Source organism: Heteronotia binoei, chromosome 14 (assembly GCF_032191835.1).
Source record: "Heteronotia binoei isolate CCM8104 ecotype False Entrance Well chromosome 14, APGP_CSIRO_Hbin_v1, whole genome shotgun sequence".
In the NCBI taxonomy this organism is placed as follows: domain Eukaryota; kingdom Metazoa; phylum Chordata; class Lepidosauria; order Squamata; family Gekkonidae; genus Heteronotia; species Heteronotia binoei.
In genome coordinates, this window is record NC_083236.1 from 28,057,892 (window position 1) to 28,085,425 (window position 27,534).

Here is a 27,534-nt window from a genome sequence, read left to right on the forward strand (position 1 = left end):
GAGGGAGGGAGGGGGCAGGGGGTTCCCTGGTTTGGAGGCCCTCCCCTGTTTTAGAAGGTGTGGGGGGGGGAGGGAAATGTCTACTGGGCACTCTATTATTCCCTATGGAGAACGATTCCCATAGGGAATAATGGGGAATTGATCAGCAGGTATTGGGAGCTCTGGGGGGTCTATGTTTTGAGGTAGGGGCACCAAATTTTTAGTATAGCATCTAGTGCCTCTCCCAAAAAATACCCCCCAAGTTTCAAAACGATTGGACCAGGGGGTCCAATTCTATGAGCTCCAAAAGATGGTGCCTCTATCCTTCATTATTTCCTATGGAAGAAAGGCATTTTAAAAGGTGTGCTGTCCCTTTAAATGAGATGGCCAGAACTCCCTTGGAGTTCAATTATGCTTGTCACACCCTTGTTCCTGGCTCCACCCCCAAAGTCTCCTGGCTCCGCCCCCAAAGTCTCCAGATATTTCTTGAATTGGACTTGGCAACCCTATGAGGAAGGCTTTTTTTTTTCTTTGCCCCCCCCCCTTCTTTCTTTCCCTGCAAGTGCTGCGCTGTCTTTATTCTTGGTGCTGCGGCGGGGGGAAGCTTCTAGTGCCCTGGCCCCACTGGTGGACATTCTGGTGCTTTTTGGGCATTGTTGGAGGGAATTTTGGACTGGCTAGTCCATTGGCCTGGTCCAACATGGCTCCTCTTATGTTTATGTTCTTTCTTTCAATGTCTTTCTTTTCCTTTCCTTTCCTTCCATTTCATTCTTTCCCTTTCTCTTTCTTTCCTTCCATTTTTACTGGATGAAACTTTTCTGTTCATCATACTGTTGTTGCAGACATAGGAGCTCTGCCAATGAAAAGTTGGCACCCCCAGTTGTAGCCACGTGGCCTTCTATGAGATTTCTGTGCGAGTGAGTAAGAGTGAGAAGTTTAGGGTAGAAAGAGATCATTGGAGATTACTGCGGTATATCTCAACAGCACTGGAAGAGATGGTACTATGAATTTGGCACCATTTTACTGGTTCTGCTTTTAACAGCTGTCTGACACCAAAATTAAACTCCTCCTGTAGATACTAAAATGGATGAAAGTAGTTCACTGGCTAAGTATCTGCACAACAGGTTGCTTTTAAAGGCATGGGAAACACAGCCAGTAAAAAGCTGCAAGCCCCTCATAAATATCCTTTTTGGGATAAGTGCAGAAAAGCTTGTATGAACTTCATATAATCTGAAATTAATTCACTAATTGCAGTACAATTCTCTGCTACCTTTCACAGCAATTTCCCAGTGCTTCAACTAAAGAAAAGTATAAAAAATAGCTGTCAAAAGATTTTCTTGAAAGCAAGCAAGCTTTTTTGTAGCTTGAGGCAGGGTTCCAGTAGTAGCAGCTGAAGGAAGGGCCTACTACATGTATCAGCATATTTTGAGGTAGAGCAACTGCCAGGGCCCAGTGTGGGTGGTACCCAGTGCTGGCGTTCCTGACAGCAATGGCAACAGCACTCCCAACTGCATACACTGGCCAGTGCTGTTGAGGAAGGGATGTGTAGGTGGTGCAGGCAATTGAACATGGGCATTAGGAGTGCTTGCAAGTTGGAGAAGAATACACAAACAGATAGGTGCATGCAGGTGTGGGGGTAAAAAGAGAGGACTGCCCACTTTCCACCCCCATTTTGGCTCAGCATGAGTTTCAGAGAGATCTTTCTGAAAATGAATTTACTTCCAAAGAGGCAGGTTTGGGGGAGTGCCCTGGAAGTGACATCACAGGAGAAGGTGGAGTTTTGGTTCAGTGTGCCCCGGAAGTGACATCACTTGGTCCTTGACACCACAGGAAATGACATAATTCCTGTCTCCCGGCTCCACCCCCAAATTTTAATGGGTCATGAAAGAGAAGTGTAAAAATAAGAGGGCCACAGGAAAAAAAAGTTTGGGTTTAATTCATGGGAACAATTGCCACATCTTGGAGCATGGCCAGATATGGTTGTTACAGTGATTAATGGACATACACAGGCGCACACTGCACAGTTGTTTTAGTGCACCAGTATACATCCGCAAATGGTTCACACTTGGATTCCTGTCAACTGTTGACTTCTATCATTTCTCTTTAAGTGTCTCTAAGATGCCTTTACATCCCATAATATTATTTCCTTGCCTTTCCCTTCACATTCTGGTTATTGTAGGATCCCACCTACCCCTCCAATAGAACGTAACTTATAATTTTAATTGTCTCATTTAAAGGGTCATATCGGGCTCCATCCCAAGCTGCTTCTGGCTCTAGAGCCGTAGGTTGCAGACCGCTCAGTTAAGTTGGGAAATAGTTTGCTTTTTATTAAAATATTTAGTGACTGGTTTCCATAGGGTATAATGGAGTGCACAGTGGACATCTTCTCCCCCCCCTTTCTGATAACTCTGAAGCAGAGGAAGGGCCTCCAAACCAGGGGATCCCCTGCCCCCAACTGGGGATTGGCAACCCTAGCTGCAGGCTAGCTGTATAATTGATTGTGAAGCAATGCATAACATCATCTCCCTTGTACACCATCTTTTTAAAAGGAATATTGGGCCCCTTGACCATTTATGTTACAGGGCTCTGCAAGGTTTCTCCTGTGCTGCTTAACATCGACTGGGAGCAGCCTTCTGGTGCTCTCGAGTAAGCCCCTACCTTAAGAAGTGACAGCAGCCATGAAGAACAGGATCTTCTTGGTTGTGGCGATCGCATAAAGAATTCTGTAGCTGAAGCGCCTCTCCCTAGCCACTTTCTGGAGAAAAGGCATGCTTTTGATAGTTTCGATTTTATATATATACAAGTATATATATATATACGATTTTATATATATACAAGTATATATATACAAGTATACATCACGAGGTTCCTCTGAAGATATAGCAACTAATTCAAGAAGAGTGCTTTTGGATACATAAATTAAATTTTGTTGTACCCTATGGGTTGAATAACTGCTTAGAATTATCTTGTTTTTTATGAATATTGTAACTGACTGGAGCCTGTTATTTGTATGCGTTGCCTTTAAAGAACAGTTGTATCAGGTGTTACTAATTATAGCTACAAAGGTTTCCATACACTGGAATACATCTGGATTGGGGCGGCTCAGCGGTACTGTTATTATTAGATCTGTCGGCCGCATTTGATACGGTTGACCATCAGCTACTGACTAGCCACCTTGCCAACGTGGGGATTCAGGGGTCTGCCTACAGTGGTTGGCCTCTTTCCTTCAAGATCGGGGACAAAGGGTGGTGATAGGGGAAGAATCATCCTGAAGGCACCCACTTATATATGGTGTGCCACAGGGTGCAGTTCTGTCCCCGATGTTATTTAACATCTATATGCGCCCCCTTGCCCAGATTGTCAGGAGGTATGGGCTGGGATGTCACCAATATGCAGATGACACCCAGCTCTATCTATTGATGGGTGGTCACTCCGACTGTACCCCGGAAAATCTAGACCTGGCTCTTCAAGCCGTAGCATCTTGGCTCAGGCTAAGTCGGTTGAAGTTGAATCCGACAAAGACGGAGGTTCTCTATCTGAGTCGGGGTGGTCCAGGGGGGGAGATCCCTCTGCCGGCTCTTGATGGGGTGTCACTAATCCCGGCCCCCAAGGTTAAGAGCTTGGGTGTGCTCCTGGAGTCCTCTCTTACAATGGAGGCCCAGGTAGCAGCCACTACTAGATCCGCCTTTTTTCATCTTTGGCGGGTGCGGCAGTTGGCCCCCTTCCTGGAGTGCAACGACTTAGCACTGGGGATCCATGCTATGGTCACCTCAAGAATAGATCACTGTAACGCTCTCTACATGGGGCTACCCTTGGCGCTGATCCAGAAACTACAGCTAGTGCAGAATGCTACAGCGCGGCTGCTAATGGGGCTCCCCCGATGGGAGCACATTCAGCCAGTGCTGAGAGAGCTGGCTACCTATTGTGTTCCGAGTCCGTTTCAAGGTGTTGGTATTGACCTTTAAAGCCCTCTATGGTCAGGGGCCTGTCTATCTGCGGGACCGCCTTTCCCCACACATTCCCCGGAGAGCACTGCGTTCAGGGACAAAAAATCTGTTGTCCATCCCTGGACCAAGGGAGGCTAGGTTGCGGCAGACACAAGCTAGGGCCTTCTCGGTGGCAGCGCCAGAATTGTGGAATACTCTCCCAGAGGCCATAAGGGCCCTGCAGGATCTTTCCACTTTCCGCAGGGCCTGTAAGACTGAACTGTTTCGACAGGCCTTTGAGATCTAACCTACTTTGGGAGAGAGCTGCCACTCTATACCATTACAGAGTACCATAATCACCATTTACATTTATATTTATGTTTAATTATATCATAGTGATACAGCACCAAAATGCAATGGAATGTTTTAATGTTTAAGTGTTTTAAATAATTTTAAATTGTAGTTTTATTGGTTAAATTGTAAAAATGTATGTTGTTAGCCGCCCTGAGTCCGCTTGCGGAGAGGGCGGGATAGAAATAAATAAATAAATACACTGGCATTTTGTTGCCTTGAGCCTTCTTTGAGCAAAGTGCTGGTTTGGAAATTGCATTGGAGACTTTTCAGTCCCTATTATTCATTGAAAGTTGTGAGTAGGATTTTGTGCTGTGGAGATTTTATTGCTGTATATTGTGAACAGTGGGTGGCTATAATTGCATATTTCATTGCAGTTTTGGCAGTTGTGGAACGCAATGAAAATATTGTTGTAATTGACCCTGAATATCAAAGTCTTGTAAATATGATAGCAGTGTTCTACTAGCTATAATTATGGTAATATGTAGAAGATGTGACAATTTTGCTTTTTATTATAGTTTTGTAAAAATGTAATCGATGGAGCACCCTATGCTAGAAGAGTGATCAAAGCAGGAGTATTCAGATCGACTTCCTGTATGTCGGGACCTCATTTAAATTTATATATTGGGACTTTGTACCTTTAAGCTTTCTGTATTGAATGTTCACATATGTTATTTTGATGTTTCTTAATAAATACCTTAGTAATTTGGTCACTATAACCCTTTGGTTGTTTCTGTCAATAATCCCCAGGTGGGGGCAGGGGATTCCCCAGTTTGGAGGCCATTTCCCCACTTCAGGGTCATCAGAAAGTGGGGGGGCGGAGGGAAATGTCTGCTGGGCACTCCATTATTCCCTATGGAGATCGATTCTCTTAGGGTATAATGGAGAATTGATCTGTGAGTATCTGGGGCTTTGGTGGGGGGGGCTGTTGTTGTTGTTGTTTTTTAGTTAGAGGCACCAGATTTTCAACATAGCATTCAGTGCCTCTCCTCAAAACACAAGTTTCAAAAAGATTGGGCCAGGAGGTTCAGTTCTAAGAGCCCCCCAAAAAGGTGCCCCCATCCTTCATTATTTCCAATGGAGGGAAGGCATTTCAAAGGTGTGAGGTCCCTTTAAACATGATGGCCAGAATTCCCTTTGGAGTTCAATTATGCTTGTCACTATCTTCCTCCTGGATCCACCCCAATGTCTCCTGGCTTTACCCCCAAAGTCTCCAGATATTTCTTGAATTGGACTTTGCAACCCTAGTCCTCCACCTTTTTTGAGGTTGTGGGCATCTTTGGAATTATGAGACAGCATGTGGGCACAGGCACAAAATGTCTGCCACAAATGTCTGCCGTAGTTTGCCTTCAGTTAAACAATGAAGATCTTTGTGCTGTGATGGCCAAAGCAGCCTTTTACCAACCTCCACACCCAATCAGATTTCCAGTGGCAAATCAAAAGTCTTACTGGGCAAAAGCCCATCTGGATCCACCCACTTTCTAAAAACACTTGGCAGGCACTGTGGCATCCAGAGGCACCAACCTGAGGAATCCTGCTTTAGAAGAAGGGCAAGACCTGTTGTCTGAATGGAATGCTTTAAATAAACCAACTGATGGTACCGAACAATATCTGTTTTAACTCCACAGTGCTCTAGAGAAATTAGTTTATGTGGAATTTTAACTTTTTTTTAGTAAGATCTGTTTCTTTTTCTTTCCTAATACTGCCACATGTGTGGAACATTACAGAGTGATATATATCAAAAGAACTGGTTCCAGTCTGAGGAGATTGCCCTCAGCGGGCGATATAGGGCCCTTAACATTTCATCAGAGGCATGGATGTCTGTTCCTTGCTTCACAGTTCACATGTTCAGAGTCCACATGCAGTTAATTTTTCTTCACCTCATGGGATCAAGAACTGTGTCTTATCTTTGATGGAAATGTTGAACCTTGACAAGAGAACAAGCAATTTAAAACTGCCACTCTGGCAAATATCATATTGCAGCCAGCTCAGCCTGGGAAGGTGAAGCATAAAAATAGCAGGAAGTTCAGCTCATAGGCATTGAGGGATGAACCAGAAGGGAAGAAAGAAGGGAGGGTGTTGTGGGATGAATCTAGTGAGTGTTCCTACATGTGGTTTGACTTTGTGCCAGTTGGGTGAGGACAAATCAGGTAGGGCAGAAGTTTAGGAGGAAAGGTAAGATGGAGTTGGGCACCGAAGAAAGAAACACAAAGAGGTGGCATGACCTCACAGATGTTCTGACAGTGAGCTCAGGCATAACTAATATCAAGGAAGGATGGGTGGACTCGTTTGAGGGAGCAGGAAACTTTAGATTGGGTAAAAGTGGCAAAGCTGGAAGAATGATCATGGGCAGAGATATGCAGTAACCGTATCTAAGGATTGTTATGCTTTCTGAACACAACTATTTGTGTCAGGAAATAGATATTTCCAAAGAGAGGTTTTTATATTTCTGTGGCAGCACATGCCCAAGGAAGAGGTATTCCTGTTATTTGTCTTCAGGGAAGGAGAGGTTCAGATATGAGGACTTCCAGATTTGTAGCTACATCTCTTAGGCTCTGCAATACAACACCTGTCTGCCATCTTATTAAGCTAATTTGCAGGGTCTTTGCAGGATAGCTTTCCAAAAAAACAGCTGACTATAAGCAAGGGTTGCGATATCTCTGCCCAGAAGCAACCATAATTATGGGGTGTTATGCTCATGACGCTCTGGGTTGTCAGAAAATTTGTAATCTCTGACTAATGTAGTATTTCTCTGGTGGTACAAGCGCAGAAAGCTGGCTAGCCCATTAATTTGTCTTGCTAGCATTTTGGAACTCTGTCATATGTCAGACATACATATTCAGGGGTGTTTTTTTTAGCAGGAACACACAGGAACACAGTTCCAGCTTGCTTTGTGTCAGGGGGCCTAGTATGCAAATGAGTTCTTGCTGGGCTTTTTATACCACCCCCCCTCCTACATACCTATTTTTCCTCTGCCCAAGTAAAGAAAAAGTTGTGAACTCTTGGTCTTTTGGGGTTAATCAGGCTCCAGTTTGACGGCTTCCAAACTGGCTCTTCATCTTAGTTAGTGGAGGGGGAAACTGGGCCTCCGTCACCAGACTCGTGTCTCCCATTGGAGCTCCTGTAGACACACACCCTTAGCTGGAGACCTTTGTGCTCTTTAAAACAGAGAAGGAAGCATTTCATCAGAGGCAGAGGTGAAAATGTTGCCTGCCAGCAAGTCCTGGTTGCTCGTTGGAGTACTGCTGTGTGCCAAATCCAGCGCTGGATCTGCAGCAGACGCCCAAGGTAGCTTCTTTTGCTTTTTGTAAGAAAATGTTATCAGGGAAATTGAAGGCGCCTGCTGCTCAGGCAGAGGCTTACATAATATCATTCCTTGAAGGACTTTTATGGTGCTGTTGTGTTAAGAACAGCCTCAGCTATTTGTTTCTTCTAACTGTACTGAGACAGTCCAGAATCCAAAGGTTTGTGAGAGATTGCAAGATGCCTGCTGTTATTCTGCATACCTTGTGAGATCCGTATTGTCTGTTTTATACACTTCAGCTTGATAGTGATATAGCCACACCCAGAATTCAATAAATATTAAGGGTTAATAATATTCAGGCCCTAAAATTACAGGCCAAAATCTAAAAGACAGGCTAAGCATGCTTCTTTTGTGTCAGTTTGTGGTTAGTTAAGCCAACGAACAGCTGAGGCCCACCTCATAAAGTAGATCTTTACAACACTGGATGCCGGTAGAAAGAGGAACTTAAAGCAGAAAACAAAAAAACCCACAGAATGGCAAAATACATAGATACGTTTTGCACCTGCGTGTCAGGAACTATAGAGCAAACTTCCAGCTTAGGGGCTGGAATCAGATGTGATAAGGTAACCAATGAGGTGTAAAGGATACTGATGTATTCATATGTCAGTGTAGTGATACAGTGTTTATTGACCAATCAATGTTTGCAGATGCTGTGATTTCTATGTATGGAATAAAAAGGATGTTCTGTAATGTATATATGTACAGCTTTATGCCCTTCTACCCAAGAGGGCTTGCTGCTTTCTATGCACCCTCTCACTTCATTACAATAAAGCTTAAATTCCTTTCTGCACTGACCTGTGCTGTTGGTTATTCTGACTGAACCCCATAGGGAGTTCCCTCTTTTGGGCAACAGTAGCTGTGTTGCAAAGTGCTTGTTCGCTTGAAATAAGCCACATCTCACATAAAGGGAGGGACTTACTTCTGAGTAAACATGCACAGGATTGCACTATTAAACTTGGTGTGATAGTGGAAAAAGAACAGCGGGAGAGCAGAAAAGAACAACTGGAAAGTTAGCGATAATGCTTCTAATAAAGCAAAAAAAGAGATGCGAATGGAAATTAGTGAAACAAACAAGTTTGAAGTCAGGGCAAAATTTGTTCTAAATTTAAGATGGTCTTTTTGTCAAGCTGTAGAAGAGTGTGAATTATCAGGCCAATATGAGGGTCATCTTATTATTTATTTTTATATGTTAATATTCCACTTTTCTCTGCAACAGGGACAAACTAGCTCACACATCATTCTCCCTTCCTCTGTTTTATCATCACAACAACAACAAGCCTGTGAGGTAGGTTAGGTCAAGAGTGAGTGAGTGGCCCAAAGCAACCCTGCACGGCTTCTGTGGCAGAGGGGCAATTTGAACCTAGGTCTCCCATGCTGGTGATGCTGTAGGCTAAGAGACCCCAACCTTGTTCAGCGTGTGAAACCTTTAGGGCACCACCACAAAATGGCTGCCATGAAAGGCTGGGGCCAATTTAAAAAACTCTGTAATGGGGTATTGGAGCCATTTACAAAATACCGGGAAGCTGCAATTCAGGTATCCTCTTACGATGAAGTCAGTGGTTTCCAGGTTCTGCTGCTCAAATGAGGTGGAGAAAAGGCAGGATTGGCTCTTTGAGTTGGGGGAAAGATGCTTTGAGGATGAGGCAAATGGGTAACAAGAAACTTATCGGTGGCATGTTGGGGTTCTAGGCCAGTATTCTGTAGATGCCTTTGGGAAATTCACAAATAGGGTCCTGTTCACACAGCGTATTGAGTCCGTGTTAAACTGACCCGGTTCTGTTCTGGGTATCTTTGTTCCGGATATTATCAATCAGACTGCCATAGTGCAATTCAAATCACTCCGCGGTGAATCTGTCTTCTGCTGTCCACACAACGGCACCACGCAGGTCTTTGTTCTCCACTGTTATGCATATGCGCGCATTATGCGCATGCACATAGGTTAAAACATTATGTGGTTATGCGCATATCACTGAGTGGGAAAAAAAAATGGAGACCGTAAACCAGAGAGATGTCTGAGGCTCCTTTTATTCTGGGACAGGCTTCAGACATCCGGAACCATCCAGACATAGAAAACTACGAGGTGAAACTGGAGAACTCAAAAAAGGAGCAGGTAACAAAATAGGGTTGCCAATCCCCAGGTGGGGGCAGGAGATCCTCGGTTTGGAGGCCCTCCCCCCGCTTCAGGGTCGTCAGAAAGTGGGGGGAGGGAAGGGAAATGTCTGCTGGGAACTCTATTATTCCCTATGGAGATTTATTCCCATAGAAAATCATGGATAATTGATCTGCGGGTATCTGGGGCTCTGGGGGGGGCTGTTTTTTGGAGTAGAGGCACCAAATTTTCAGTATAGCATCTAGTGCCTCTCCCCAAAATACCCCCCAAGTTTCAAAAAGATTGGACCAGGGGGTCCAATTCTATGAGCCTCAAAAGAAGGTGCCCCTATGCTTCATTATTTCCTATGGAAGGAAGGAATTGAAAAAATGTGCCATCCCTTTAAATGTGATGGCCAGAACTCCCTTTGGAGTTCAATTGTGTTTGTCACAGCCTTGATCTTGGCTCCAACCCTAATGTCCCCTGGCTCCACCCCCAAAGTCTCCTGGCTCCACCCCCAAAGTCCCCAGATATTTCTTGAATTGGATTTGGCAACCCTATAACAAAATAATCCAGTTCTGAGAAGGATTGGGGGGGGGGGGCTACCACGAGTTAATATCGGGAGGCAGATGTTGCTGTCTGATCAGCCACTTTAAATCCAGAAGGAAACAGCAGCGACATCTGATTATACTGTGCGTCTAAACAGGGCCCATGAATGTATATTCTGTTCAGTGGCAGATGGTTTCCCTTTCATGGCTTGTTGTCATTGACATATCTGTGGATATGTTTGTAAAAATTTGGGAGCGGACAAGGGCGGTATAATTGCTAGAAATCTAAAGGAAAGTAAATCTTGTATGTCATATACCTAAACTATGGTATGTGCTGAAAGAGAAGAGAGTGTCTCTAAACATTTCAGGTATTTTTAGGAACCTGGAGAAAGGAAAGCTGAACAAAAGCCTCTGTATGATGATGGATGGAACTGTTTAATGTCATGTCATGTTCATGCAGTTTGACTTATTCCTCCACACAAAGAATCTTTTCAGTGTGTCAGATATGAGGCACGAAGGAATATTGCCTCACTGTCCTGGGCCCAATCAACTGGGAAGCTTTCCTGCAAAAGCTCCATTGAGACAAATGGAGACTGGGCAACAGCATGGCAGTTTTGGCTGGCATCCGGGCCTTGCCAGCTGCCTCTCAGTGCCCATGACCCTCATCAGTGACTGGGCTGCCACAGGCTCAAGAGGGGACACTTTTGCAGAGCAGTTCTGCAAGAATGAGCAGACCAGTTTGCAGATCTTTGTTTTGTGTGACTTGATCTATAGAGAACAAACAATCACATGGAAAACTCAGGAGGGAAGAGAGGATAGGGCTGAATGAAGGGGAAACGTATTGTCAGCATTCTTTATTTCTTTACTTTACAGAGGAATGGTCCTCATTACCCTGCAGAGCCAAGGTTTAGGGTGGCTAAGAATATGAGTTCAGGGCTTTCACCTCAAAGCTTTCCTGAGGAAGAAAGAGAAAACCATGAGGGTGAGAATGTAGGGGCCAGAACATAGGACTAATAGTGGTAGTAGAAGTTTTTATACCCTGCTTTTCTCTGCTTTAAGGAGTCTCAGCATCAGTGGAGAGAGGGACCAGAGGCAAAGGGAGCCGTGAAATAACAACGCTGACACTCTGCATAGAAAAAATGTTCAATATAATCCACAGTTTGTTTCTTCCAAAAATTCTCAACAGTGATACAGACAAAAAACCATCTATTGCACAACACACCTACTGTCCAGAAAAATCATATTATTAAAGTCCAACGAATCATAAAAGAACCGGTCGAATTTCGTTTCAGGAAGACCCTTCTTCAGGGGATTGTCTTTTACTTTTATGGTTTTAAGTGGTGTTGATGTGCCATTTTTCATATCTCGGCTTTCCGATTGATAATCTCATCTAAAGTCTCTTGTTGGAATGCCGCCACCAATCCTTATCCTGCAGCATTCAAAGAATGCTGAAGAAGGGTCTTCCTGAAACGAAATTGGACTGGTTCTTTTATGATTCGTTGGACTTTAAGAATATATGATTTTTCTGGACAGTAGGCGTGTTGTACAATAGAGGGTTTTTTGTCTGTATCACTGTATATAATTAATCTGATTTCTGTGTTCCCTATCAGGTGATGTCCATGTGTAGAGTCGCCTTTTAGGTTGTTGGAACAGGGTGTTCGCTATGACCAGCTTGTTCTCTTGACAAAACTCTATTGGCCTTTGCCCGGCTTCATTTTGTTCTACAAGGCCAAACTTGTCAGTTGTTCCGGTCACCTTTTGACTTCCTACTTTGGCATTCCAGTCCCCTATGATGAGGAGGACATCTTTTTTTGGTGTTAATTCTAGAAGGTGTTGTAGATCTTCATAGAACTGGTCCACTTCAGCCTCTTCTGCATCAGTGGTTGGTGCATAGACTTGGATTACTGTGATATTGAATGGTTTGCCTTGGATACGGACCGCGATCGTTTTGTCATTTTTGAGATTGTATCCCATTACTGCCTTCCTCACTCTCTTGTTAACTGTAAAGGCCACATCATTTCTTCTATGGGACTCTTGCCCACAATAATAGATGTAGTGATCCTCTGAGTTAAATTCACCCATTCCCGTCCATTTTAGTTCACTGATTCCCAAGATGTCAATGTTCAGTCATGCCATCTCGTTTGACCACATCTAGCTTTTTTTGCTGGGCAGGCATCTAGCTTCATAGATCTTACATTCCACGTTCCGATGCAGTATTGTCCTTTGCAGCATCGGACTGTTCTTTCACCATCAGACACATCCGCAGCTGAGCGTCCTTTCGGCTTTGGCCCAGCCGCTTCACTCTTTCTGTGGTTACTTGAACACTCTTCCCTGGTAGCATATTGGGCACCTTCTGACCTGAGGGGCTCATCTTCCAGCGCCATATCTTTTAGCCTTTTGTTTCTGTACATGGGGTTTTCTTGGCAAGGATACTGGAGTGGTTTGCCATTTCCTTCTCCAGTGTATCACATTTAGTCTGGGTTCTCAGCTGTGGCCTGTCCATCTTGGGTGGCCCTGCATGGCATAGCCCACAGCCCCATTGAATCGCGCAAGCCCTCTCACCACGACAAGGCAGCAATCCATGAGAATACATTTTCTGTGCATATGTGCTAATGAAGATTGCTTTTTAAAAAATATTTATTGACCACAGATTTGTTTATGACTCATACAAATCTGGCTCTAATTTCTACAACATCCAGTGCAATCATTCTTTGCCATTGAAAGAAAACTGGAACCCCATGTGGTAAATGGGAAATGCTCCTGAATTAGATCCAAAATCACTATGCAGCTGTCATAGACAATCAGTGTCTGGAAGGCCAGATGTTGCCACCAAAACTATCTGGTCTCTGTTACACAGTTTCCCTCTGAATACAAGAGGATCTCAGAGTCACCCTACCCTGGTGGCCCTGTAGTGTCAGCATAATGAAGTTGGTATCTTATGCCCGCCCAGCAAAAAAAGAATAACAATAGCTGCATAATTGGATGCTGTGCTATCATTATGCTCTAAGTGTCATGCTTTAGAGACCAGGAATACTCAGTGGTTTGGGAGCTACATGTAGGTCTTTTAACAAGCCACACATCTGGCTCTTCTGTGCACTGTTCCCTATTGTGAGCCCTTCCGCATATTTCAGGAAAGTGGGCAAAGCCATAGCGTGGTGGGGCTTGTGGTTGGCAGGTGGTTCCCACCTTGGAACAGAGGAAAAGAGAAACAGCAAGCCTCCAACTCCAAGAGGTTGGGCTGCCAACTTTAGACTAGGAAATACTTGGACTTCGGCAGATATAGTGCCATAGAGTCCACCCTCCAAAGCATTTTCTCCAGGGGAACTATTGTCTGCCATCTGACGATCAGTTGTAATTCCAGGAGATCTTCTTATACATAATATTTTCAATTTTACATAACCAATACAAATATTGAAAAAGATAAGTCATAAATATTACAGTGTTTCATTTTTACATAGACAATCATATTTGATCAAGAGCATAAATATCAATAAAAGAGAAAAACCATCAGGTCCCACCTGGAGATAGGCAGAGACTGAGTCAGGGATGGAAGTATATGTAGCTCTTTTGGCTAATGGTAATTGCAAATGTGGCTTTCCACAAGCTGCTGAGCTAGTACCACTGTTGTTATAGGCAGTTTTTGTTGCCTTAGACAGTTTTTCAACTGCATTGTTTTCTGTAATCCCATTCGGAAGGTGCCAAACCCCGCTCTCCTCAGGTTCTAACCCCAAAATCTCCAGGTATTTCCCAACCCAGAGCTGGCAACCTTAGCTATAAATGAAGATGATGGTAAAATACGACAATGCTGTCTAGGAACTAGAGACCATTTCCCCCCCTACTCACTGCATGGAAAACACAGAGAAGGTTTGGTCAAGTATTCTCCTTCTTTAGTTCAGGATTATTGCAGCAAAGAAATAGCAGAATGAACGCAAGAGCCAGGCAGCTAAAAGGATGAGTTTTATGCCTTCTGACATTTTTTTTATGTTGACTTTTCATAGGTGACAAAAATGCCCACCCAGAAGTGATTACTACATATGGGCGCCTTCGAGGCATGGTAATCGGTGTGAAGGGTACTGACCAGCCTGTGAATGCTTTTCTTGGAATCCCTTTTGCAAAACCACCCACTGGGTCCCTCAGATTCACCCCTCCGCAACCACCAGAGCCCTGGAGTCACATGAGAGATGCAACATCCTTTTCTCCAATGTAAGAGCCCATCTTCACTTTGCTGTAATGCCTAATTTGTTTAGATGTCCTTTTTCTTTGTGAATCCACACATTATAGAGTAAGACCCAGCTCAAGTTCCTTGAAGCTTATAAGAACACATCAGAGGGGACTTTTTCTTGTGGTAGTATTTAAACATCAGGGCACAAACAGTCCTAGAGGTCCAGTAATAAAAACTATTTCTGTTGAAATGTGACAAAGCAAAGGTTGCTGTTATGGACTCAGTAATTTTGCAAATAATTATTATATATTTTAAGATGTAGTGCCCATTGAGTCTCTGTTCAATGTTTTCATATTGGACAATTTTTTGTGTGGATAAGGAGTCAGAATGAGAATAAACAGGAATCCAGTCCATTTTTGAAATGTTTTTGTCTGTTGAAATTCGTATCCCTAAAGGGCTATGATCTGAAGCTTATGGCACACCTTTGAAAAAGACCAGGTTAGCATTGGAGGTTTTATGGAAACAGTACTCCCATCTGCTAAAATGAGCAAATTTAACAGAGGCATATCAGATGCATGTTGCAGATGCACAGGGGCATAAGCTAAGAATACAAATTTGTGATAAAGTTCTGTGAAAATTCAGGAGTGCTGGGACAGAGTGACAGAGTGTATTAGATATATTTCTTTAACATGGATTTATGACTTCATCCACAATACTGTTCCCCTACTAATGTAAATATTTGATCCTGCATGCTTTGTGCCTTCAAAACACAGGGATGCCAATTTGTCTTGGCTCCACCCATTCAAGGTTCCTTCAGGCTTGCCTACATTCTTAGATAGCACATTGTTCCATATGAGAATTATTTGTTGGCATTTCACAAGTGACTGAGGCAAAGTAGTCAAAGCAATCTTTAAAACAGCTCTACACAGAAGGCTGCATTTACTTGCAGGCAGGCCTCAGATTCAGCATGAGCTCACAGGAGCACACCTCCTGAACCTTTCTCATGGTTCCCCCTCTTCCTCCCCTCCTACCTTGTCCATTGAATAGTAGGTGCAGCTGCATAACAATCCCTGGATTAGGAGAGTGGGCCACCAGGGACTTTGCCACGCCCCCAGCAGCCCTCATTAACCCCTGGAGAAGTCTGCGCCACCCTTTCTCCACTTCTTATGTGATTTTGGGTGGCTGTTGGCTTGCTGGCCTTTTGACTGGGGGGCAGCAGGCCAGGAGAGCCCCAGATGAGCGAGGCCTGCTTGGGCTGGCTGGATCTCTAGCCAGGCCAAGCAGGCTTTGCTTGCCCAGGAATCTCCTTTCTTGCATTTGGCCTGGGGGGCATATGCTAATGAGTTATGCTAATGAGCTCCACCACCTATTTTTCTACAAAACTACCCCTGCAGGACAGTATTTTTAGGATTGCGCTGCCAATCCAATTGCAAAGGGATAGCTATGTTAGCCTGTCGTAGCAAAACAAAACAAAAATCTTGTGACACCTTAAAGACTAACTGAGCCAGTATGGTCTAGTGGTTCAGACTAGGGTCTGGGAGACCCAGGTTGGAATCTCCACTCTGCCATGGAAGCTCGCTGGGTGACCTGGGGCCAGTCGCATACTCTCAGCCTAACCCCCCTTACAGGGTTGTTGTGAAGATACAATGAAGGAGACAAGAATGAGGTAAGCCACTTTGGGTCCCTATTGGAGAGAAAGATGGTGTATAAATGAAGTAAATAAATAACATTTATTTCAGTGTTTACTCTGTTAATCTGACAGCTCTGTCCTGTTGTCCCATCCGAAGCGCTTTTGTGTTTCTTGAACTACTTATAAAGGATGAAACTTTTCAGCTTGTCTGTATTTCCAGTCTGTCACCTGTACAAAGTCATTTAAATGAAATGACTTTCATTAAAAAAAAGAGAGGGGAAAAAGAAAACGGAGCATGAGAGCATCTGAGGACTGGGACAGGCAAAGACAAGTGAAGGTGTAGGTATGCTCTAAAAACTAGCAAACATTTCCTACCAATTTGTCATGGTGTCCCCCTTCCCACAAATAATTACAGAAATTGTAGTTTGGTGAGGGGACTTAGAATTGATCCATAGACACCAAACCCTTTCACTCCTTGGAAAATGAAAGAAAAAATAAGGTACACCATAAAAACTAAAAATTTCTTCCTGCATAAGTTTACATCTAATGAAGTGATCTTTGGCTCATGAATGCTTATGCTGAAATAAACTTCCTTTCTCATTAAGGTGTCACTGGACTCCTGTTTTTATTTTGCTGCTACAAACTAACCCAGGGGTGTCAAACTCATTTGTTATGAGGGCCGGATCAAACATAAATGAGAGCTTGCTGGGCCGGGCCACTTGCGTCATAAAATGTAATGCTAAGTAGAGGAGATATAAACTTCATACGGCACAAATACAACTAATGTTTTTTTGTTTTTTACTTAAAATAAAACATGCTTAAAATATTAGCATGTTTGCAATATTTTAACAATATTTTAAATATTTGTTTAACAGTCTCTGATAACTGCCACCTCTTGTTCTGAATTATTGCATCAAAATCTGGAGACAATGTCTGTGCTGTAGGAATCTTGACTGTGCTGTTAAGGCGTGTATCTGTAAATTGCAAGGCTGCTTTTGATTTATTGAGATTCACTACAGAAATCTCATGATCTCTGTGACCTAGGATCCAGGGGAAAACATGAAATGGCTGGGCATTGTGAGGTTTGTACGTTAGTTGCTTTGTGTGTTGGTCAAGAACATGTGAAGGCACCGACTTCCGGGGTTGGAAAATGCCAAGCTGAACTGCTTCTCAGAAGGGGAGCAGGCTGGAACTTCTGTTCGGGGTAGTGGAAGGCAATCTAATGCCTACTGCCTACTTTTCTCAGTCAGAGATTAGTCCAAGATATGCACAGGAAACTTTGAGGAGATTTACTTTGGTTAAAGGGAGTCCCCGGGGGGGGGGGGCTCCTTTGAGGCTTTGAAGGGTCTCCAGAGACGAGTTGCATTTTCATCATCTGCAGAAGTTTCCAGAGTCATTTATTTGACTTAAGCTTGACAGGATCCTAATCTTCTTTGATACTACTGAACATCTAAAGCTATACAAGACCGGTGTTGATCAGAAAAGGTACAGATCACTATCTTTAATTCCGGGACTAATTAAAGTTAAACAAAATAAAATCAGAAGGTGGGAAATTGAAATCTAGAAAGCTTGGAAGAAGAAGGGGAGAAGGGGCGAAATCTGGACCTTGTAAATTTAAAGGACAGTGTTAAAAATTGGAAAGGAATTTATTGTTTGGTCTACTTGTGGTTTTTGAGAAAAAGCCGCATCATCATAGAACTGCAGCTCCACAGTCAACACAGGAAATACGTCAAGTATTGTGAAATCTCTCTACCAGCGAAAATGGGATTTGGTGGCAAGTAAAGCAGGAAGTATCGGATGAAAAAGGGAAATCATTGAAGCAACCAGCCTACTCTAGGGGTGCAGCCAGATGTACCATTAGTGGCGACACAGCTCCGTCTCACTGATGGATTAAATATGTTCATTCAGACATCCACATCTGGCAATCGAGTGTCATCCAGGGTCATTCCGACTTGCTGCGGATCAGTGCCGCATTAATTTGGCAGCGCAGAAACTCCGGCCCTTTTTCAGAACAGCGGCACAAAATCAGCTTTTTCCTGTTTGGACAGCTCATGCGCGATACTGCCCCCTGGAATGTTTACCGCCCCCCCACCTTTTTTAAAAAAAAAAAGCCGCAGCAGACATGTGCATTGCCAGATCATCCGGGAATCTGAGGTGACGCTTCTGCTTCTCCAATCAACACAGGATTGGAGGCGGGGGGGGGAAACGTTATCCCACTCTTCAGAACAGGAAAAAAAAAAATTTTTTTTCATTGTGGAGGATTTCCAGATATTATTGTCACTGCCAATTTCTAGGAAATTAATTCCTGGCAGTTCCCTGGTTTGAATCCGCAATGTTAATTCCAGAAATTTTCCCCCTTCCCCCCTGCCTCTGAAGCATTGTTTGATTTTCCACCTCCGAACAGATGGGTGCATGTTCAATGGACCCCCCCCTCCCAGAAATCAACATCTGATCACGCATGCCCCAAGAAAAGAGCGTGAAAGTTTTGGATGTGTGATCGCTTAACAACAGAATGAGTCGCATTCTTGGATGCTCGTCTGAACAGCCCTGCATTGAATCAAGATTCAGCGGTTCAGATTTGAGCGCTATACACCCGCTTTTAATGTGAGGTGTGGCCGCACGCTAGAACTATAATATCATAGAAGGAGGCCAAAATTTAAATGAAACTTTTAAAGTGTTCCAGACATTAAAAATTGGTGGAGCCGACAGAGGTGACGATTATAAGGTAAATGTTATTGGACATTATTGTTAATAAACATTTTAGAAGCCTCCAGAGGAAAAAAATAATTTTTTTTTAAAGTGAAGCAGAAAGTCGCGACCATCATTTTGGAGAAAATAAAAACTTTAAAAATTAATCTCTGAGCCCAGGATGCTCTGAGGACAGCGAAATTAGGCTTATTGAAGAAAGCAAGCTTCACTCTTTTAAACCTGATAGCAGAAATTTAATTTGGTGAGGTCAAATTTTTCAGAGTTTTTACATGTCAGACCACAAGCAAACCCATGCAAGGACTGCTTCACTGGAGAAAATGCAGGACCAATTGGATGCAATGGAAGCCAGGATAATGAAAGGGATGAAGGAGATGATAACTGCTTCCAAAAAAAGAAATTAGAAAAGATATTGAAGAGCTAAAAAAAGATTTAGAGGATCTCAGAAATGAGACTGCGGTAACATCAAAAAAAGTGCAAGAGGTGGAAGAGAGAGTGAAAGTACATGATTCCACCTTGTTAAAAATACAAGAAAAAGTGGCAATTCATGACTGCAAATTGATGGAGACTCAGGTACATCTGAGAGGAGTACTTGAGGATGAAGAAACTGACTTGAAAGGATATATAATAAAAATAATTGCAGAATTTCTGGAGGAAGATCCTGAAGGGACTAGAAACATGTATGACTATATGTATAGAGTGAATTAACTTTTTGCTAAAAAAAATAATCTACCAAGAGATGTGGTTATAAGATATATGACAAAAGAAATGGCGGGAAAAATTATGAATAAAAATTTTGAAAAGACATTGATAATGGGAGGCAGCAGAGTAAGATTTATGAAAGAGTTGCCAAGACAGGTGATAAATGACAGAAGAGCATATAAGAAATTGACAGAAAAATTATGGGACAATGAAATGAGGGATAAATGGATAATACCTGAAGGTTTGAGCTTTGAACTTCAAGGAAGAAGGATTACAATTACAAATACACAGGAACTGCGTAGATTTTTTGAAGAACACAAAGAATTTGCAGCATGATGGATTACAAATTATTATCTTGGAATGTAAATGGACTAAATTCACTACAAAAAAGAAAGGCAACATTTCATTGGATTAAAAAGCAAAATTGTAATACAGTTTGTCTACAAGAAGTACATATTAAACAATAGGATTACAAATTTTTATGGAATAAGTAATTGGGACTAGAATTTCATTCATTGGCTGAACAGTAGAAAAGGGGAGTGATCTTTTATATTAAACAAGAACTGGACCCAAAATTAGTGTTTAAAGATAAAGATGGAAGATTTGTAGCGGTAGAAATAATACTAAATGCAAAAAAAAGTTGTTATTGGGACTGTATACACCAAATGGAGCAAAGAATGCTTTTTTAAAAGACATTATACAACAATTTGATGAAGTGACATATGATCAAGTTTTGATAATGGGGGACTTTAATGGAACAATTAAGAATACACTGGATAGGTCTGGGGGGGAAAGAAATAATAAAGAAGGAAAATTGCCAGTCTTTTTTTGAATTGGTCAAACAAGAAAACCTGGAGGATATATGGAGAAAAGTTAACCCTGAAGTGCGAGACTATACCTTTTTTTCAGCAAGACATAATACTTTTTCTAGAATTGACATGTTGCGGGGCACTAAGGATTTAGGCCTTATAACAAAGAAAATAGAGATTTTACCTAAAATAGGGACTGATCATAACCCAATAATGTGGATTACAAAATTGTCTAAAAAGTTGAGAAGATGGAGATTAAATGAAGATTTACTACAGAATAAAGAAATAGTGACATCTCTAGAAAATAAAATTAAAGCTTTCTTCCAAATAAACGATAAAGAAGATATAGAATTTCAGATGGTATGGGATGCTTATAAAGCGGTAATGAGAGGAATATTGATTACTTTGAATAATAAAGATAAGAGGGCAAAAGAAAAACAGATGCTGGACATTCAAAATGAAATAAAGAAAAAAGAAGGGGAACTGAGAAAAAGGCCAGGGAAAAAGAAAATTATGAGGGAGATTACAATATTACAAACACAAATGAGACATTTGTTAAATAAAGAACTGGAATGGAATCTGAAAAGATTGCAGCAGAAATCTTTCCAGGGAGCAAATAAACATGGAAAATATTTGGCCTGGCAACTGAAGAAAAAGAGAGAAAGCAAAATTATTAATAAAATTGTGGTTGATGGAAAAGAAGTGGTAAATCAAGAAGGAATAAAAAGAGAATTTTTTAAGTATTATACCAAATTATTTAAGGGTGTTAAAATAAAGAAAGAAAAGACAGAAGAGTATTTACAAAATATTAAAATAGTACCCTTAACAGAAAATACGGGAAAAGTTTTGAATGATCTGATTGAAAAAATAGAAATTGAAGCAGAAATTAATGCAGTGAAAATTGGAAAGGCACCTCGGCCAGATAGATATAAAGCTAAATTTTTTAAAACCTTCAAAGAGGAGTTCAGAAATTGATGAACATGATAAGAATAAAAGGGAAAATACCAAATACATGGAAGGAAGCTGTTATTTCGTTGATTCCAAAAGAAGATAGAGATGTCACGAATGTAAAAAATTACAGACCAATCTCACTATTAAATAATTATTATAAAATATATATAAGAATATTAGCAGAACGGCTTAAACAACATCTGACAAATTTTATAAAGGAGGATCAAGCGGGGTTTCTCCCCAAAAGGCAAATAAAAGGCAATATTAGAACTATTGTAAATATTGTAGAATATTATGAAAGACATCCAGAAAAGGAAGTAGCATTATTCTTTGCAGATGCAGAGAAAGCATTTGATAATTTAAATTGGGACTTTATATTTGCAGTAATGGAGAAAATGGAGTTGGGGGAAAACTTTATAAGGATGATAAAAGCGATGTATACTCAACAATGTGCAAGGCTATATATAAATGCATATTTTACAGAAGATATGATAATTAGCATAGGCACAAGGCAAGGCTGTCCGCTTTCCCCACTGTTGTTTATAATGACTCTTGAAATCTTTCTGATGCAAATCCAAGAAGACAAAGAAATAGAAGGATTAAAAGTAAAAGGATTTACTTATAAATATAGAGCATTTGCAGATGATATAATGTTTATAAATGAAAATCCTATACAAGTAATACCTTTGTTGTTAGCTAAAATACAAGAATATGGAGAATTGGTGGGACTTTATATTAATAAAGAAAAATCAAAACTTCTATGTAAAAATATGCAAGTAAATAAACAAAAGGAATTGCAGAAACTAACGGGTTGTGAAGTTACCTCTAAGGTAAAATATCTGGGTGTGGAGATAACAATGAAGAATATTGATTTGTTTAAAAACAACTATGAAAAGCTATGGTGTAAAATGGATGAAGATATGATAAAATGGAATAAACTTAATTTGTCATTGCTGGGCAGAATAGCTGCAATTAAAATGAATATTCTGCCAAGAATAATGTATTTGTTTCAAACTATTCCGATCGTGAAAGACAGTAAACAATTTAATAGATGGCAAAGAAAAATCTCAGAATTTGCGTGGGCTGGGAAGAAACCAAGAATTAAAATGAAAATTTTAACATGCAAAAGAGAGAGGTGGATTTCAATTACCAGACTTAAAACTATATCATGAAGCAGTTTGTTTAGTGTGGATAAAAGAATGGATGATGCTATTAAACAAAAAACTCTTAGCGTTGGAAGGTCATGGAAATAAATTTGGCTGGCAAGCTTATATGTATTATGGGAAAAAAAGATGGATTTTTTTTCTCACCATTATATAAGAAACAACTTGTTAAATACATGGATGAAATATAAGAAATATGGGGATGAGAGAAAGCCGTTATGGATAGTGCCAGCAGAAGTAATAAAAATAACAGCTGAGATGGGTGAAGAAAAGTGGTTGTCATACAACCAACTATTAAAAATGCAAAGTGGCAAAATAGAATTGAAAACTGCTGAAGAACTGAATAATAAATATGATTGGTTCCAAATGCAACAAATAAAGAGCTTGGTGGAAAAGGATATTAAAACTGAAGGAATAAGAAAAGAGCAAACAGAAATGGAAAGAGTTCTGCTTGGAGATAATGAAAAATTAATTTCAAAACTATATAAATTACTTCTAAAATGGTCTACAGAAGATGAAGTAGTGAAATCTCAAATGATAAAGTGGGAAATTAATGTAAATAAAGAAATACAGGTGGGAACTTGGAAATATTTGTGGAAGAATTTTATTAAGCCTTCGACATGTCATAGTATTAAAGAGAAGTGTTTTAAAATGATGTATAGATGGTATATGACTCCTAAAAAGTTGGCAAAGATGAACAATAAGATGCCAGATAGATGTTGGAAATGTAAAAAACATGAAGGTTCTTTCTACCATATGTGGTGGACTTGTGAAAGAGCAGAAATGTATTGGCAGATGATTCAACAAGGAATTTCTAGGATCTTGGGATATGAATTTAAGAAGGTTGCAGAGACTTTTCTGTTGGGATTACAAATGGAAAAATTTTCAAAAGAAGATAGAACTATAATCTGGTACTTGCTTTCAGCTGCAAGGACAATGTATGTGCAGTTGTGGAAGCAAGAAAAAATACCAGAGAATGGGATTGGATTGTAAAAGTTATAATATGGAGTGAAATGGACAAATTAACAAGAATTTTAAAAGACTATGATTTAGAAGTTTTCAAGATGGAATGGAAAAAGTTTAGAAGATATGTAGAAAAAGAGTGGAAAGTAAAAGGACACTGGACAATTTTTGATAATGATTACGTATTAGAAGGAAGAAGGATATTAATCTTTGTTTTTATTAGTTAAGGGTACCTTTAAATTTTAGTATTTAAAATAAATAACACCAGCGGGGGTCAAGTAATGGGGGGAGGGGTGGTTAGAAAGTAACATATGGGATAGATAAAAAGAAGTTATTAATGATGCAAGAAATAGATATTACCATATGTTACTAAATAAAATTATTTTAAAAAGAAGAACATGTGAAGGCACCATGACACACACTGAGGGCTATGTGTTTATCTATAAAACAATCATCTTCCCGAGAAAAATAACTGCAACTCCTATGAGGCAGTGCAAAAATAGAGTGACAGCCATGTATAGTGGTCACTATCAGCCTACTACCTGGAAAGTCTAGGTTCAGAATCCCCAGTCTACACAGGAAATGTGCTGGACACACACTTTCAGCCTAATCCATCTCACTGTGGGTTGTGGTTATTCCTCATCTAAATAGTTTCCATTGCTTTCCTACTGAGAAAGACTGGATCAGGGTATGAATACAGTGAAAAGTGGGAGGGAACCCAGTTGCACACAAGAGAGACGTGATAAAACAAGCTTAACAACACACACACAGAGAGAAGCAAGACAAAAACTGTGTTAAAGGTCTTAGAAGTGTTTTTTTGCATTTTTTCAGTGAGATTAAGCCAGCTGAGCAAAGCAGCCTCTGCTATTTCCCTCTCCCCCCTCCCTCTTCCCCAAGGAAGGAGAAACCTCAGCCAATGGAGAGACTTGGCTCTGTCGCTCTGCTGTTTGATTAAGAGAGTCAGGCTCTATCAATCACACAGCAGAACTACAGAGCCAAGCCCCTCCACTGGCTGAGGCTCCTCCTCCCTTGGGGAAAAGGGAGGGGGGAAGAGAGAAAGAGTGAGAGGCTGTTGGCTTGGCTGCATTGCTTGGAGAAACAGAAAATTTTTTTATTTATTTATTTATTTAGAATTTATATCCTGCCCTTCCCACGAATGGCTCAGGGCGGCTTCCAACAATAGATCCCACATAACAATAAATATTTAAACATGTGAGGGAATAGACAATTAAAACCATGGCAACCAAAGGAAGCAGAACAGGGAGAAGGAAGCAGATGAGGGCCATTTTCTGGCAGGCCTGATCGGGGCCCTCTGGGGGCTGGATTAGGCCTGCGGGTCGTACATTTGACATCTCTGGACTAACCACCTGTCCATCTGGAGTTCTTCCCTGGGTAATTACCATGAGCTTAAACCTGTAGTGCAGACAAACACAAAATGTCATTTCCACCCCCCTCCCACCAGCCTCGGAATGCCACAATGTAATTATCCAAAGTTCAGTGTTCTGATGATTTAATATTTTGCTGGCAGCCCTCACCACTGTATATCTCTCTCTCTCTCTCTTGTTCACTTTTATTGTACAGGTGTTTGCAAGATCCTGGATGGTTTGAAATTTTTCAGCAATTTATGAATGTAACATTACCTGACATTTCAACATCTGAAGATTGTCTGTATTTGAATGTTTACACCCCAGATACAAAAGGCCAGTTACCTGTAAGCAAAATCCTATTTCTATCGTAGGGGCAGTAATAATAATAATAAATTTATGTTGCATACAGACACAGTAACCCAGGGTTTTCCAGTGTGGTGCCTGTGGGTGCCATGGCACCTGCCAATGTTTTCTTTGGCAACTGCCAAGCTTTTCAGAAAGTGGGGCAGGGCCATTGTGAGGAAGGGCATCTTTTTAGCTGCCCTTTTTCAAATGAAAAGGTATTTCACTGGAGAATAAGGAAAACTGGTAAACACCTGGGCTTTCTTTAGTGAATGTGTGGCTGTATTCACTTTGCAGGCCTGCCTTCTTACCAGGAAGCGTGAGGAAGGAGGTATTCTGTTTGGCTCCGCCTCCTGTGGAAGCCATTTTATGTTTGGCTCTACCTCTGGTGGCAACCATTTTGGGGTGGTACCACCCCATTTCAAAATTCCAAAGATTTCTGCTAACTCAGAAAGGTTGGGGACACCTGCATGAGCCCTTTCTGCAGGTTTACAATCCAAAAAAACCAACACGTTAAAAATAGGATAAGACAAAAAAGGGATTTGTAAAGGCAAGAGGCAGTTCACAGAATCATAGCATTAGAAGGCTCCTCCTGCACAATGCAGGAAACTCACAAATACCTCCTCCTCCACACTCCCAGTGACCCCTGCTCAACACCTAGTTCATTGATTGCCTTATGCTGTCTGATTGCACTGCTTTATATCCTGTAATGGGCTATAAGTAAAGTAAATGACTTAATAAAAACTCATGTTCAGGGTATGTTGCTGCAAAAAGGAACTGCAAGTGAATGAAAAGGAGCAGAAAGAAGAGAAGTAATGCAAGACTTGGCTGACAAGAGCCTATTATGCACGTGTATTTTCCCTTCCTTTCACTGTGCATGTCTATCAGGATTTTCTTGCTCTACATTGATTTTTCTCTCTAGTGTTCAGTTTGCTTTCTGGTTGTTGTTTCCCAAGGCTTTCTGAGAGTGCTTTTGTGTTGATTTTCCCTTGTTTTGCTTCCAAGCTGAAGGTAATTCAAAAGTGTACAGATTTCCTCGGATTCCCCCCTTCCCTTTTGCCTCAAGGGTGACTCCCTGCTCACAGCAAGGTTGTTCCATCGACCCTGCACCTTCTGCCTTCATCAGTGTACAAGCTCTATTGATTACTTTTTCCCTTGTTGTTTTAAATTTTTTTACAAGCGACATGAGTCTAGTAATACGAGAATATCGCTAGTCTGGGATTGCTAAATCTAAAAAATTCAAATGATGGGGAAGTTAAAAAGGAGCTGTGTGAGATTAGTTCCCTACTGGGAGGCAAATGGCAGCATCCTCAGTGCAAAACAAACAAACAGCTTTCAATGCTGGATGCAAGCAAAATAAAGGGGGGGATCATCAGTGCAGAATGAAACTGACATAAGATGTAAAGACACTGGGATGGGAATCTAAAGCTTTGAAAACATTTTCCCCTTTAATGTTTTAGTGAACAAAGTTTGAGGGGAGGGGAACCATTTTCTGGAAGTCTCTGGAAGCCTAACATTAAAATAGCAACTGAGCCACATGGACTTTCTGCAAACCGCCATATTTAAGGGTAACTTGGGATCGATCCATTTGAAGGAAAGAGTGCAGTTTGCACAGGAGAAGCTTTCAAAAACTGCCAAGATCATGACCAATGTGCAGGATCACATTAGGGAATCCTAAAGGAAAAAAACTACACAAATTTGCAAGGGAGGACAGAAAATTAGTGTTACTGGCAGCTGTGCTAGGGCATTGGTGAAAATACTCTCCCAAATTATTTTTTCCAATTTAGTAGCAAACAACTAAAAAAGCTCTCCAGAGCTTCTGCCAGAGTACTCCTCCCCTATACAAATTGTGTAAAGTGTGGCGGAACTCCAGCTGACTTTGCAAAGGCATCCACACATACACACGCACATGTTGCCAGCAATCAAAGCTTGCATTGCTGGTGTCACTACATTCTACTGTGCATTCTGTACACTCAGCATGTTCAGGCCCAGTGCTAGAGCCTCCAGCACCCCAGGCTGGCACCTGCCCAGTGCCCCTCCACACCTGCGCTGCTGCCACACCCCCACCTGCAGGGAAAGCAGGTGCGGTCGCATGGAAGGAGGACTGGGTGGGCTCTAGCCGAGCTGGGCCTCTGCAGTGCGCTCTCGGAGGCAGAGTGCCTCCGAGAGTGCACTGCGGAGGAATTCTCTTACGAGTTGGGCTTCCTTTGCGAGGGAAGCCCAGCTCAGAGAAGCCACACCGATGCCCCACACAGACCCAAGTCTGTGACCTGGGAAACTGAAAGCAGCAGGGTAGGGGGAGAGGGCACCCAAAGGCACCCTGTAGGCGAGGTGGCGCCCCAGGCGGCTGCCAACCTTGCCTACTCCCACGCGCCAGCCATGAGCATGTTCCTCCAGCTTATGAGAGTGTTTGACTCTTTCTCATTTTTCACAGTGGCCAATAACACAGCAGAGAATTCCATAGTGCAGGGGTGGCTAACGATAGCTCTCCAGATGTTTTTTGCCTACAACTCCCATCAGCCCCAGCCATTGGCCATGCTGG

General features: G+C 41.7%; 1 protein-coding gene across 1 annotated transcript in view; it reads left to right on the forward strand.

The window, feature by feature from the left end:
- Positions 1-7,420: 7,420 nt before the first annotated feature.
- LOC132582736 (fatty acyl-CoA hydrolase precursor, medium chain-like) overlaps positions 7,421-27,534 on the forward strand; it is a gene marked incomplete at its 5' end in the record, with an annotated part of 44,269 nt that continues 24,155 nt past the window's right edge. The window contains 3 exons of the mRNA XM_060254437.1: positions 7,421-7,544; positions 14,196-14,400; positions 24,865-24,994. Of these exons, the coding sequence (XP_060110420.1) occupies positions 7,421-7,544; positions 14,196-14,400; positions 24,865-24,994 (459 nt within the window). The remainder of the gene's footprint in view (positions 7,545-14,195; positions 14,401-24,864; positions 24,995-27,534) is intronic.